The 15,469-nt window shown below is 44.6% G+C and overlaps 1 protein-coding gene across 7 annotated transcripts in view; it reads left to right on the forward strand.

Annotated features, from left to right (window-relative positions):
• The window catches only part of KAT7 (lysine acetyltransferase 7), a 32,097-nt gene extending 16,976 nt beyond the window's left edge, over positions 1-15,121 (forward strand). For 3 of the 7 annotated variants that reach the window (XM_018552749.1, XM_018552752.1, XM_018552755.1), the window contains 11 exons: positions 1,490-1,572; positions 1,707-1,814; positions 4,646-4,744; positions 5,017-5,127; positions 6,113-6,304; positions 8,376-8,465; positions 9,259-9,399; positions 11,293-11,386; positions 12,305-12,451; positions 13,663-13,769; positions 14,858-15,121. In XM_018552749.1, the coding sequence (XP_018408251.1) occupies positions 1,490-1,572; positions 1,707-1,814; positions 4,646-4,744; positions 5,017-5,127; positions 6,113-6,304; positions 8,376-8,465; positions 9,259-9,399; positions 11,293-11,386; positions 12,305-12,451; positions 13,663-13,769; positions 14,858-14,959 (1,274 nt within the window). In that variant the 3' untranslated portion in view covers positions 14,960-15,121. The remainder of the gene's footprint in view (positions 1-1,489; positions 1,573-1,706; positions 1,815-4,645; positions 4,745-5,016; positions 5,128-6,112; positions 6,305-8,375; positions 8,466-9,258; positions 9,400-11,292; positions 11,387-12,304; positions 12,452-13,662; positions 13,770-14,857) is intronic. The other 4 variants (XM_018552750.1, XM_018552753.1, XM_018552751.1 and 1 more) reach the window with 2 other exon arrangements.
• Positions 15,122-15,469: the final 348 nt, after the last annotated feature.

Below are 15,469 nucleotides of genomic sequence, written 5' to 3' on the forward strand. Positions count from 1 at the left end.
CCCTGTCCAATGAGAGTCTCTTGTTGGGCAAGCAGATGGAGGGTGTAAGTAGTAAAGCCCTCAGTCGTTTCTCGGCCAAATGCTCCAACACTTACCTCCTATACCAGATCTCCCTCTAACTGGCAGTGCCGAGGGAGCATGGAGCCAGCTTCCTTTCCAATTAGGAAGCTGGTCTGCACGTAATAACCCGCCTCCCGGCTTCCTGATTGGCAAGGAAGCCTGAGAGGTGGCTCATGACGTGTCGCCCGGCTTCCTGATTGGCTAGGAAGCCGGCTTCACTTATTGCCAGACAGCCTTGGCTTCCTGACCAATCATGAAGCCGGATGGCACCTCATGACTTGCCGCCCGCTTTACTGATTGCTCGGGAAGCCAGGCTGCCTCGGCAAGAGAAGCCGGTGTTCTTTCTCTAGAACACCAGCTTCACAGGAAATCAGGGCGTCGGGCCATGTTCCGCCATCCTACTTCCTGACCATTGGGGCACACTGCACTGATGCTCGGTATCGGCGAGTACGGGAAAAAAAATATTGATACTGAAAAACCGCTATCGGTGCATCCCTAGTGAACACATGACTGGTTCTGTGTTCTTGTTGTTCCTTAATAATGAGCTTCGGCGGCTAAGCCTCGCTATACACTGATCATTTTTTCTCCTTCAGCGCCGCAGGCTTGATTTCCCTCATTCACGCCAACTGTTTTGTCACAGTTAAACTTTTGTGTTTCATGTCAGTTGTGAAGGACATGCTTACCTATCCATGCAGAAGTGCTTTAACTTGCATTCTGGTGAAATCTGAGTACCTTGTCATTCACACTGCCATCTTGTGTAAGTGCATATCCTTATCCCACTGTGCCAATCCTGCGCACCCAGTACTCTGGGTCATGTAGTTTACACATTGCCATAGTAGTGGCAGTGTAAGTGACACTGCTGTTACATTGGCATGGTGTAAAGGCAATGATTCCCTGCTAGAGCGCTGAGTTTGCAGCCAATCCGGCACATAGGCACCCAGCGTTCTAGTAGGGGATCAATAGAGAGGGAGGTGTACCGCCAATCATGACTGATCTCACTTTATTTTAAATCTCTGGGGAAACTTTGCTTCCTCTTCTGGGGTAGCAAATGGGAAGACTGTCATCCAGACAGTGATATGGACACCCAACGAAGATCCTTTCCATTCTGCTGTAGGTAGAGACAAGGCCTAAAACCCATCACCTAACGTGACCAGGGATTTTAGGTTGGTAGGAGGGCCATGGGGGTGGTGAATCAAGAGGGGAGCTTTAAATATCCTATTGCATTCACAAAATCCAATACCCTAACAAACAGTTAATATGTTAAGCAGCTCTTGCACACCCTCGCAGTCTGCTTTCATAGGAGATTTAAGGAGTGTTTTTAGGAGTGGCCAGCAATGGTGGCCTCCATTCGTGTCATAGCAGGTTTCCTTTAACCACCTCATTTTATACCAGAGTACATCTGCCTCTTAATATTTTCCATATTCCTTAGGACACCTTACTGGGAAGCACGAAAGGCATTTCTCCATCTCCGGCTGCCCGTTATACCACAACCTGTCTGCGGACGAATGCAAGGTAACCCTCATGTCTTGTTCATCACCCCATTAGTCACAGCACTGTGTGTGAAGTGAAGGGGTTCGTCTTCTTTTACTTGTGCACGTTTCTCAAGAAGGCTGACCTGACCCATGCGTGATTGCTTACATTTACAGAATTGTGATGAATTTCAGGTGAGAGCGCAGAGCCGCGACAAACAGGTGGAAGAGCGGATGCTGTCCCACAGGCAGGATGACAATAACAGACATGCCACACGCCACCAAGTGAGTGCTGTCGCGATTACACGCCGGGGCATCGTTCATCATTCTCTATCTGGAATAGCGCTGCAGATAACACACAGTTGTGTTGCGTGTCCGACAAACCTTTTTAAAGGCTTTTTTTTTGGTTTGCATGTACAGAACAGCTCAACCCAAAATTGACTGTTTCTTAATGGGTTTCAGCACCTGCTGGATTTTTATGCATTTCAGGTAGGCTAGTGCTACCTGAGCACTTAAATCTTTGATACTGAGAGATTTAACTGCTTGCTGGCAACACATTTAAAGTGTATGCAAGGGCGAAATAATATTCAGTACATCTCTGCAATACAAGGATGTTTTCCCTCGTTTTATCCTTTTCATAAACACTGCAAGTACAGGGGGAAAAAACAGTAATCTGCCAGAATCCAGAGTGCTTCTAACTTCCGGTTTGGGCTGACAACACAATGCCATGCCTGCAGTGAAATCCTAGTGTTGTCAGCCCTGCATGGTGAATTATAGAAATGTGCCTCTCCCCCACCCCTTTTGTCACACTCCACGTAGAGTAATTTACTTTCCAGCAAAACAATGCTGCTGCCTTTGTGTTGTAGGAAAAGGGGAGATGTAGATCTGGGGGGGTGCCTACAACAATAGGTACTGAGCTTCCAACAGCGGCCACCAGAAGAATTTTACAAGTCTGGTGATGATGTCCCAGGGAGTAATAAAAGCCGTTTCTTGGTAAAGGAACAAGGTGAAACAAAAGAGGGGAAGAGGGACTTTTGGTGAATGTGGGTAATACCTTGACACACACTTTATATCAATGTTCTGCTAATAACGTAATGGGTAGCTAGTAGTTAAATCATTAGGTAAGAGGTTCTATTGATAAAGTAGCCCTAACCAAATTGCATTTAAGCGATTTCCAACTTGCAGATTGTTTGTTTTCTCCTTCCTTTAGTAATGGTGTCACTCACAACTGGAATTTTTCTGTGTATGCATCTGGGGGAAGTGGCACCTTTCTTTGGATTAAAAGCCACGTTCATTGGGCTAGTTAGGAAGTTTAGTATAGATTCCACAAACGGTTTGTATAAAAGAGCTGTTATTGGCATGTACATTTCCTCTCCACTACTATCCAGGACATCTACTTTGTTGCACTACTTGGCCTATACAGAATCGGAGCAGTGTTTACAGTATTGGTTGCTGTATATATATGGTAAGGGTTGGAGGATATTGTCAGACTGTCAATTGTTCAAGATAGTCTTCTCCTTTTGCATAGATCGAGTTCTGTTAGTCTATGTATAGCCAAAACTTTTCTTTTCACCTTTTTGGATAGAGTAAGAATGGGTTAAAACTAGAGGTGCACCGAAATGGAAATTTCAGAAACGAAACCGAAATAAAAGAATCCTATCTCTTTCTGCAGCCCCTGTTATCAATTAACAGTAAATCCTCTATGCTGAGTGTTCCTGTTCGTTCATAACATGAGAACATAGTGTGTTTACTATAACCACAATCATGAATAGACAGGAGGGGATGTAGATCACTTCCCATTCATTCATAATTGAGGATGTAGTGAACATACCATGTCCTCAATTATCTACAAACACTCGGCGGTCACTGAGTGTTTGTACCTCGCTCTCCATCTTGACAGCTATCACAGGAGCCTGGGCAAGCGAAGCCAGGGAGGAGAGCTCAGCCTCCTGTGACAGCGTGGGCTGTCTCCGCCCACACACCGCTCTGCCGGACTGAGATAGGAGGCTGAGCGGTATGGGAGGAGAGACGCCGGCCGCTCACAGCGTTCTCCTCCAGCAGCGCTCGGCCGGCTGTCACAGTTTCTCTCCTCCCCACTGGGACACAGAGCAGCACCCAGCGGGGAGGAAAGAAACCAGGGATGCGCCGATGTATCGGCAGGAAAATGGCACTTTCAGCGTTTAGCCAAAAGTGCCACTTTCGGCCGATATGATTCGGTGGCCGATTATATTGGTGCATTCCTAGTTAAAATCCCTCTTTTAGTTTTTTTTGGGGGGTTTTTTTTTGCGGTCTGCAAACCATTCAGAAGATACCAGTTGAGAAGATGTTTTGTTTTTTTGTTTTTTTTCTTTTTTCCTCGCTTCTTGTACCGGAGGCACAACAGAAAGTCAGATGAAATCCCTACACAGTTAGGAAAGTGTTGACACTTGTCACCAGAAGGTCCTTATTGGATCATCGGTCACTAGAACAAATAAAAAGGGTTGATCTACAAAACGGGAACAAAGACAGAAATAAATACTTGACGAGATTTGAATCCTTCTCTACGCGGTCCAAAATGGGGAAAGAAAAATTTGATTATACATACACTTTATTAAAATCTGTTGTCGCCATTCCTCTACAGCAGCTGAGATTGTTCATATTGGGTTCACCTTTTATCTCGGGGTTTGTTAAGGCAGACTTGTACATTTCAAAGATCTTTATTTCCACATTCGGCCTTAATAAAACAGAGGCCAAAAATGTATCCTGGTCATATAATAATGGCCATTCTGCATGCTCAGTGCTGAGACACCTGGTTTGCGGGAGAGGGCTGATTGGCTGTGCGCCGTGGTCATCCAGCTACTCTTCCTGAACATCGTTCTCATACCTGGAGACCATGTGACCAATCCCTTGACATTGATAACCCGACTATACACCGGTCATTATTGCTACAGGATAACTATACATTTTTTCTTCACTCAATTAGGCTGAATGTTGCAATAAAGTTCATTCCAGGTTGACAGTTTAGGTCATGGAAGGATGACAGTGTCTTGTTTAAATGTGCCGTGCCCCAGTGCTTTTCTGGGCAGGTCTGAAGAAACCAGGGTGACAGAAGTGACGCTAATACTTGTCATTTTAAGGCTCCCACAGAACGTCAACTGCGGTACAAAGAGAAAGTCACAGAATTGAGAAAGAAGAGGAACTCCGGCTTAACCAAAGAACAGAAAGAGAAGTATATGGTAGGATTACAGATGCCGGATTCTTAACCGTTTTGCCTACGCTGCAGCATACATTATATCGCTTGTGCTCGCAGTGATAATGTGCATATTTACATGGTAGAGTCACTACAATGCTGGCTTGGTCTGTATTTTTTTAAATGTTTTGTCTGTATGATCCATTGTACCCTAAACTGGGGTTCTGACAGTTGGACGATACAAACACTTGCAAATATGAACACCTATTTGGCTTTAGGCCATAGCCAACACTGTTTTCAGTAGCTTCTCTTTTACAGGAGCATAGGCAGAACTACGGTAATACAAGAGAGCCACTCTTGGAAAACCTGACCAGTGAATATGATCTGGAACTTTTTCGAAGGGCTCAGGCCAGAGCCTCGGAAGACTTGGTAAGGAGTCCACAGCCCCCTATCTGTTGTACAGAATATATGTATATTTAACTTGAGTAGCGGGACTTGGTTGATGAAAATGCGAACCGTCCCTGTTTACAGTTCAGTGACACTTCAGTCAGACTCGTACATACATCTTGCAGACCGAGTTTAGACAGAAAACAAGTAAAACCCAATTCCAGTTTTTGAACAAATATGTTAAATATGAATTGCTTTGCTCTTTTAATTTAATAAAGTGCAGCTTATGCTGCAAAGCACAGCTCCTCTTTAGCACTGTGCTGCTGGGTGATCCAGCACAGGGCCTCTGTTGGGCAGAGTGCTGCCTATCTGTATCCAACCCACTTCCTGCAAGCCCTGGGCTTCAAGAACATGCCCCTGGGGACGTAATCATTGTTCAGTGCTCACAGGAGAATGCTCAGAGAAAACCACTAACATCACTAAGTAAGCATGTCCTCTGCAGCATTAAGGTCCCGCTCCAGAAAAAGGGTCAGTGACATCCCATCATGTGACAGACCAAAGACTTATGGTAAAAAGGTATGTATTAAGTCATTTTTAAAAGTTTCTGGAGGAGGGGGGGTGTTAAAATAAGCCAGAATTGGGCATTAACCTACCAGTATGCTTTGAAAGTGTGGGGGAGTTCCACAATACCATGGAAATACTATGCAATCTCCATGCAGGTATGTCTGTGAAGGTTCTCATTCATCCAGGTCATGGTATATCTGTAAAAAATAAGTCAATGTAACTGGACTTGCTTTATTTTTCTTAAAGATGTTTCACTGGTCATCCAACCAGCTTTCTCAATTCAGAATGGAGCACAGGCATTTTGAATTGAGAAAGCCTTTTTTACAGATACTCCATGCAGATAGTATTCCTGGTGGCCATCAAACCCCAGATCACAGTGCTGAAAGGCCAGAGTATTGAACACGTAATCGACGCACCTTTCTGTAGAACTCTGCTTAGTAAGTACTCTGCATTGTCTTTTCAGGAGAAGCTGCGCTTGCAAGGCCAGATCACAGAAGGAAGCAATATGATTAAGACCATAGTCTTTGGCCGATATGAGCTGGACACCTGGTACCACTCTCCATATCCAGAGGAGTATGCACGCCTGGGGAGGCTCTATATGTGTGAATTCTGTCTAAAGTACATGAAGAGTCAGACTATCCTGCGAAGGCACATGGTGAGCATTCATCTTTTGTATACCTTCACTGCTTAGGGTTTTAGTAAAATGGAGAGGCGTTTGTGGTGACTTGGAAATCTACTTTGGGAGACCTCCTGGTTCTGTCTTCTTGTTGTCAGGAATTATTTCCAGTTGCTCCCACATTGGTAGCAGAGACTAGCTACTTTGTGGACTGGCCTACAGTTGGTGTTTCCTTTTGGCTCCATATTTAGCGGCCTTCTGAACTGCCACATCCAGTGTTTTAATGTAGAGGTTCTTGCTAACCAGTAGTACAGGGCTGATTGGCTGACTGAAGTAGCAATGTGACTACTCCTCTCATACAGGGGGCAGAGCAGTGCACCTTAAAGCCTGGGCACACTGACTTTTTTTTGTATGTGTGTGCATTCCCCGTAGAAGACGATATGAATGCAAGAGCAGCCGAGAGCAGGTTAATGGAGCTTAGACGATCAAGTGCAGGCCGGAGGGTCAACTGTAGCTCAGATACACTGGTCGGTATTCTCTGAATGATGTAAATTTCAAATGGAGTGCACATAAAAGCAAGTTGCATTTGCCTGACACAAGCAAAAAGTCCTTCTACACCGGCACTATGGTCAACACACCATTTTGCAGTTCCCCTCTTGTAAGCTTCTTCCTTATGCTGGCCATACACCTATGGGCCAAGCTTCAGTATCTAGCTAGTCGGCCCCGCTGGCTCTCAAAATACCTGAACAATCTGATTGGATGCAGGCCCTGTTCAGGTATTGTGAGAGCCAGCAGGGTCCACTAGCAGTATACCGAAGCTTGGCCCAGAAGGGGATTCCTCTATCCACACAGTTTAGCGTAGATGGAGGAATCTGTTGCACTTTTTCCATCTGACCATAGAAAATCTGCATATAATCTCTAGGTGCATGGCCAGCTTTTGCCTCATCTTGATATCTCTTCCTCTTGGGTGTACTGGCATCCACACTGCTCTACTCTCGCTTTTCGCTAACTTGGGCCTTTTGATGGGTTGACTGCCTATCCTGACAGAATTTATATGCAACTGTAAACAGGACAGCAATGAAGCTACAAACTATATTATCAAGCAGCAAGTTTCTTCTAGTTACTGAGTTTAGTGTATTGGAGCTTCCTCTTCCTGAATGGCCCCCGATGCCATCTCCCAGCTGAAGGGTCTCCATTGTGCCTGGGTGAAAGCCTCTTCAATGGCTTAGGCAAGATTCTGCAGAACTTCAGTGACAAAGCTTTGTTATGGGAGATTTCCTGTCCCAGTTAAAAAAAATATGAATGGGCTAGTCAAGGAAGGTGTCTCAGGGGATGAAGTTTCATTTCAACAACAAAGGGAACCTGTACTGAAAATAAGCTGCAAAACTTCTGAAAACACAAGATATGCTGTTCAGCTGTCTGGCCTTGATCGTTTGAGAAACAGACCTGAAAGAACCATGCAGCCAATAACAGAGAAAAAGAGACCCTGTCACTACCCAAACCTAACCAGATAAACATGATGAATTACCCATTAGTCAGGCTTGTTTTACTTTTTCCGGTTCACTTCTCGCCGTGCTGGATATAATAATATTTTCTGACTCTTTGAAGAGTTTTGGTGGCTGTGCAGTGCAGAGATCGAACAGCTTCCCCTCCCTGGCCCTGACGTTAGCCAAGGTCCAGGTAGTGACCAGGGAAGTCTTGCCTGATCTGCAAAGATTCTCAATGAAATTCCAGTCTGGCTTAAATTTTTAGTTTGGCTCCTTTTTGCAGTGCTGGAAAAATACTTTTCTCTCCCGTTCATTGAAGGACACAGGGAACAGATCGGAGATCATGTACTGTAGGGTAATATCGCCACCTGCAGGAGAAGGACGCTAGGCACAAAAAAACTAAAGACCAATTACAGCCTAGAACTGACTCAGCGCCCCCCACGGAAGCGCGCTTTGCCAGTCCCCTTATCGGTCCTTTCTGGGGATTCTGAGGAAGAGGGGGAAATTTCTGCTGCGGCCACGACTGTATAGCGCGTAATCCCCTCATGTCTGTAGTTGGAGCTGAAACCTGCTGGAGTTCTGGCAGCTAACGGCTCCTTTCTATTGCTTACTTTTCTCCTCAGGCGAAATGTGTGTGGAAGCACCCTCCTGGGGATGAGATCTATCGAAAGGGAGCCATCTCTGTTTTTGAAGTAGACGGAAAGAAGAACAAGGTTAGCATTACAGCTGATAGGCTTTCTGTCTTGCAGAACTCACACTAAGCATTCGTTGTCATTAACCCTTTCGCTGCCAAGCCCTCCGGAACATTTTTCAAATCAGCTGGCCAAGCCATTTTTGAATTTTCTGCAATTTTTTCCTATTGGTTTGATTTTCAACTGCTGCGTTGCTAGCGTTTGTAAAAGACCCCCCAAACCATATATTTTCTGAAAGCGCAGGCCCGGTAGAATAAAAAGATGGTGATACTAAATTTGTAGGCCCTGCGATAATTGCGCAAATGTTTCTCAAATTAATATTAAACCGATAAAAATACACAATTCAATTGTTAAAACACACCAAAATCAGTATCCGTGCACAAAAAAATGACGGTGATTTTTTTTACGGATCCCCACTGCCACAGACCCTGCAAGGAGTGGGGATCCATGGAGTCTCTCATCCCTATCTGGGATGGCTCCAAGGAGGGAAGAGAGATGACAGATGCCGGCGGCCGGCAGCGGGGGGGGTGGGGAGTATTTTTTAAAATAGCGGTCATCAGCGGCTTGTGAGCCGCTGATGACAGCTATAAATTTAAAGGGGACAGTCTGCTGAACAGTTCTACTATAAGCTGATGGTTATAGTAGAACTGTAAATGCCAGGTCCGTACGGCATACTGAGCTGGCCAGCTGGAAGCACTTTTGTAGCTCCGTACGACGTACGTCCTTGGCAGCGAAAGGGTTAAAGGAGTGCTGTACAGAGAAGCTCATTAGCAGGGAATGATTAAATGCGTTGCTGTGACATTTCTGCTTTCAGATTTATTGCCAAAACCTGTGCCTTCTTGCAAAGCTTTTCCTGGACCACAAAACACTGTACTACGATGTGGAACCATTCCTTTTCTATGTGATGACCGAAGCAGACAATACCGGCTGCCATCTTATAGGCTACTTCTCAAAGGTATGGCCTTCCATCATTTGTAGATGAGCTGCTCAGTGTTGTGGAATACAGCAAACATCTGTTATTTAGTTGTCAGGAGCTTAGACATGCTGAGGGCTCTCTCCCTACTCCCATGTGACAGTGCATGAACAGCTGGTTGATGGGCACCAGTATGGTCCATGTGGGAAGAATGTTCTTTTAACCTCCCTGGCGGTATGATTATTTTGATTTTGGTAATTTTTTCGGCACAATTTTTTTCCGGATTTTTTCCGTTATTTTCTTCGTTTTTTCTGGGGTTTTTTTTTTCGAATTTCCCGCCGGTTCCGCCCCCATGCGACGCGTCAGCTCGCAAGGGACGGAACCCGGAAGACAGATGCCGGCGCCGGCCGGAGGACGCCGCACAGCTCGAGGGACAAGGTAAGTAAATAATGTGGGATATTCCCGAGTGTAGCTCAGGGTATGGAAAAGTAACCCCGAGCTACACTCGGGAATACATCCAAGGAGGTTAACTGGCATATACTGCAGTGGTGGCACCACACATGCTGCCACTAGAAGAAAGAAGATCCAGCACTCCTAGTTTTAGCAAGAAAAATGTTTATGGACCACACAAGATCTTTTTTTTTTGTGTGTGATTGTATTTTTTCTTTTTTTTAATGCAACAGGCTCACAAGACTGCACATGAGCAAATTGGTTCCCCAACGAGTTTTCTTAAAACACTGTTTGGGAAACTCCACAGATCACTAGGGTATTGGCATTAAGCCTAGGAGGATGGGCAAGGGTATGCTCCTTGTACTCTGTGCTACACACCCCACCTTCTTTGCAAAGCAATTGAGAGTTCACTTTTAGCTGAGTTGACTCCGGACTATAAAGGCACTGATTTCATAATTCATTTTTTTTTTTGTTTCCATGCATTTCGTTTTGCCAAAATGCAGTAATTTGTAAGGGGTCTACCTTTCTAACAACCTAACTTTGTAAGGCTGTCATGGCAATGTGTACACAATGCTTGGAAAGTTTTAGGTGTGCCTAAAGAACTGCCAACCAGTTTTAACAGCTGTGTGGCTGTAACTGAGACATTGCGTCTCTGATTCACCTCGATAACAGTCTTGGCGTGTTAAAAAATTAAAACATATATTTTATTTTTTTTGTAGACTGATTCCTAAGCATGCTCCACACACTCAAGGGTCTAACACAGACATGGGAATTGTTGTGGCCCTCAGTCTGAACACGGACCGTTCACCAACCGGTCCCTGCAAGCCATAGCCCAGGTTTGCAATCGATCTGTGTCCAGGCTGCGTTCCTCTTCAGTCATTGCTTGCTAGAAACGCTGGGTGATCCTAGCAGACAATGACAACAGAGGTCCTCCTTCTCTGCAGTCTTTGGTTGCTAGGACCGCTGGGAGGTCCTAACAACCAGTTGCAAATGTCTTTCCGCCGCCAACACCAGGAGGGCGTCCGTAATGCTGGGGTGTCCGTCCTCTCCTGCAGATCTTGCTGGTGTCCCTCCTGCAGCTCAAGCTCCAGCTGGGCTCTAGCCAGTCAAGAAAAAGTGAAGTGGGTATGTGCCACATGCTATGTGGGGACAATAAGGGCCCATTCATGCCTAAATTGCGTTAGTGTGGCAATTGAATTACATGCACTACTTTTTTCAGCTGCAGCACACGGTATTACAGTACCGCATGTTGCGGCACAGTCGCATTACGGCCAGGAGGTGCGTTTGGGGTGCCAGTCAAATGAATGGCGACGTACCTGCCGTGCTGTAGTCCTTATGGTTTGCTAAAAAAAATACGGTTGGTATTGACTGACATTCATGTATTCCTGAAATGATTTGCACTGATGTGAAGTGTATACCTTTTGCGTGTTTTTCCTTTTATTTGCCGGTTACACAAATTCTAATCGACTCTTTTTATCTTAACAGGAGAAAAACTCCTTTCTGAACTACAATGTGTCCTGTATCCTGACGATGCCACAGTACATGAGACAGGGATTTGGGAAGATGCTAATAGACTTCAGTAAGTTCTTTGCTGACATTTTGCACACACTAGCACAAAATTTGGGGCTGTTAGTTGCTGGATTTTTCATTATTATTTGGCCCCTCACTGCAAAGAAAGAGGTACAATTGTTAGTGTAGTTACCGATTTAATCAATTGTTTTATAATACAGTATCGTTTTTTTTTAACAAATACTCGGGGGTCATTTTAAGTATAGACTCACTTGCCCAGGCAGGGAATTTCTGTGAATGTTCATTCTGTGTGAATAGAATAGAAGCAAAAGCGAACGTTTTTTTCTTTTCAGACTGAATGTAATATTTGGAAAAGGCCGCATTATGGCCTCTAGATGGAGCTGAGGAACATGGGGGAAATACTTTTTTCCTATGCTCCTCGGCTCCACCTAGAGGCTATAAGGTGGTATCTACTGAAATTATATTCCATCTGCAAAGAAAATATAGTACGTTCGTTCCTTTTTGACCTCTATTCGCACAGAATGAAGAATCGCAGGGATTCGAAGGGCAAATGGCTATGCAAAATGATTTTTATTAGACCCCGTAGTGTCCTAACATTCAAGCCATGACAAGTAATGTACAACTTTTTTCTGGCAATAAAGAGATATGTCGTATATAGTGCAGGATGTATTTCTACTTTAAAAAATGTATTAACTATAACCAACATTATGCTTTTTACAGTCTTGGCTGCATATAGGGGGAGGCACTCGGCTCTTTCCACCATCGTCCATTAGTATATTACTTAACTCTGGGCACAATACAATGACAACTAGCTAGATCTGTTGTAATGATGTAGTATCTGCAGTAAATAAGTTTTTCCAGCGCTACACGGTGGGCAGCCGGATCATTCTTGGACTAGTAGCTGGATCTGCTACTTGTTCATTCTCTCAGAGCTCTAAGGCATCCTTTTGCATTTGGCTTCCCACAGGTTATCTACTTTCCAAGGTGGAGGAGAAAGTGGGCTCCCCCGAACGTCCACTCTCTGACCTGGGCCTTATAAGCTACCGCAGTTACTGGAAGGAGGTCCTGCTACGCTATCTGCACACCTTCCAGGGCAAAGAGATTTCCATTAAAGGTAGGCATCAGTTGTGCGATACTGCATGGCATGGACTATTACTACTACTAAAGTTTAAAGAATTGTTTGATTCTGTGATTATTTTATGTTTCAAATGTAGTAGTCTTGGAGCTGGAAAAGTATCGGTACTTGTACCGAGTACTGTACTTGGTATCGGTGCATCCCTAATTGTAATAGAACATAGTAGCCTAGTGGTGCCTGGAGTTCTACTCCCATATCTTCTGTCTTGATCATAAAAGTCCAGAAAATCTGTCAAAAGGGCTTCCGATGGAGACTGAAAGTGGCTGTTTCAACACATGGGCTACTTTTGTCACCATCAGGAAACTCGCTCTGAGAAATGCCATATAGCCATCACTGCAATGCATGTAGACAGGAAGTGGTGGCAGAGAGGATGCAGAAGACCAGAAACACTAAGATGCAATAAAAGATGAAAAAGAAAAATTGTGAAAACAGATCACATCACTCAGTTAGGCCTCATTCACACAAGGCGTGTTGCCTCATACAGCATGAAGAGCTGTTATTTCTGTGTTTCTCTGGGAAACTCATGCAGAGACGCATGAACTTTGTGCCCTTGCACACTGCTTCTCGTAGCTCAGTGTTTTGAGAGCCGCACACAGCGTACAAGCCTGCATCCATCATGTATACGTTCAAGGCTGTACACAGTCTGTGGTTGTCAAAACTTTGAGCTGTGCAAAGCAGCGTGTGAGGGCCCACAGCTCCTACATCTCCAGAGACTTGCATGAGCTGGCCACACACTTCTTCCTGCAGCTCCGGGCACATTAAAAAAACAGCCGTTCACTCCGTACAGGACAGCACGCCCTATGTGAATTAGGCCTAAAGGTTTATATCTACTTAAGGGAATAATCAAGTGTGTGTGTATAGAGATAGACAGTAGACAGTTGAGAGATAGATATAGATATATATATATATATAATTGAAGCTGGCCATGGATTTTCTTCATTCCTGAGAAATCCGCTCCTGTCTGTTCAGCCGATTGACACTCAGGAATAATCGCCAAAGTCTGAAGTTTTAATTTGGCAGCCTCACTTGTCATATAATGGCTGTTCGCACATATTTTAATATGTCTGAGGAAAGCTGGGCCTCTGTGTTGGTTGACCGTATAACGTTTTCATCATTATTTGTGCTGTAATCTATCTTTTAGAGAAAACTGTTTGCGTTGCTGCGCTGAAATCCCTCTTGTGTGTTTTCAGAAATTAGCCAGGAAACAGCAGTGAATCCTGTGGACATTGTAAGCACTTTGCAGGCCTTACAGATGCTGAAATATTGGAAGGGAAAACACCTTGTACTAAAGAGACAGGTGAGTACTGTGTACAGCTGTTCAATCTTCTTCTCCATCACTGTCCTCCTAGCACAGCCTTTATAGCCCCAAGGGATCCTTGATGTAATTATCAGGTCTTGGCAATCTAGTGGCATACCTAACCTATTTGACACCCAGTGCAGATAATTTTTTCAACAATTCTTTTCCTCTGCAACAACATTATTGTGAGTATTGAACATGAAATGAAACCATCGGTAATGGCCAGAGAAGAAACATATGAAAATTGTATGCCCTCCCTATTGGTGGTTTTGGAGAAAGGGCAGGCGAGGGAGATGGGGCCCCGCTCTGGTGGCAGGCAGGGATACAGCTCACCTCTCTAAACCCCCCCCCCTTTTACTGATTGGTGGCAGGCAGAGGTTGGGTGGGGCCCCGTTAATAGGTGGCAGGCAAGGGAGATCTAAACTATACAGGAACCATCTGGAAGGAGACAAGTCCACACGGACAGATCACAATCTCTTGCTTAAATCCCTAAAGGCCTTCTTGTGCAACCCCAACTGGTTGCTGTAGAACAGGAGTGGGCAACTCCGGACCTCCAACTTTGCTTTAACTACAAATTCCAACATGCCTTTGGGAGTCATGCCTGTAACTGTCAGTCTTGCAATGCTTTGTGGGGCTTGTACTTCCACAACAGCTGGAGGATAGGAGCTGGCCACCCTTGCTTTAGAATCTCTGTGAAGCTTTACATGGCAGGAGAGCAGGATGGATCACAATCTCTTGCTAAACCCCTAGGGACCGGTTGTGGAGCCCCAACTGGCTGTTCTAGAATCTCTATGAAGCTGCATCTCCAGAATGTCAATGCCTACTCATGTTATCTGTAAAACCTCTTCATACAATGAACAATTCAACTTTTTTTCCAGTTGATAAAATTTCGACATTGTCCATCTCTGAGGGTCTTTTGTGCCCATGCATGGGTTAGAATTAGGGTTGGCATTCAGTCACTGTGTCTTATTTGGATTGTTACTTTCTTGCCTTAGTCTATATTGGACTGTAGCACAGACATATACTATACAAGCTTTAGCATAAAAAAAACCCAATGTTTTTTTACCATGTGTTTATACCCCTTGCAGGATCTCATTGATGAATGGGCAGCAAAAGAAGCAAAGAGAAGCAACAGCAATAAGATCATGGATCCCAGCTGCCTAAAATGGACACCACCTAAAGGAACATGAACAGCATGATCTGTCCCACCCAAAACCACCGCAGTCTCCTGTCACGTCTGTTCATTTCTGGCATGGACCAACATATCTAACTAGAGAAGCTTTATTTCCTTTTGGAGGGCCTGTGCTCCACCACCACCACCTCCTCCTCCTCAGCTAGAGCCTCATCTTCATAGAAGTTCCCTCTGGCAATGTGACATAAGCTTTCATTTTGTTTTTCTTATTACAAGCCCCTGATCTGCCAACCACAGCGGGGTGTGCTGGTTTGTAGCTCTGACATTCGGAGTTAAGCTTTTAGTTATGTTTTTTTTTTTTCCAGAAAAAGTACTCCTTTACTTTTATGAATTGATCCAGACTTCAATATGTTGGGTGTAATGATCCTTTATCCCTTCTAGAATTTAAGGATGTGTCAGTCTTTTGGTCATCAGTCTGTTTTATGGAAGCTATGAAAATATTTAGTATGTTATCTGAGTATAGGGCTTCTACCCGCTTTAAAACCTTCTGTCATGTTCTACGGAGTCC

Source organism: Nanorana parkeri, unplaced genomic scaffold (assembly GCF_000935625.1).
Source record: "Nanorana parkeri isolate BGI_ZX_2015 unplaced genomic scaffold, ASM93562v1 scaffold96, whole genome shotgun sequence".
NCBI lineage: Eukaryota > Metazoa > Chordata > Amphibia > Anura > Dicroglossidae > Nanorana > Nanorana parkeri.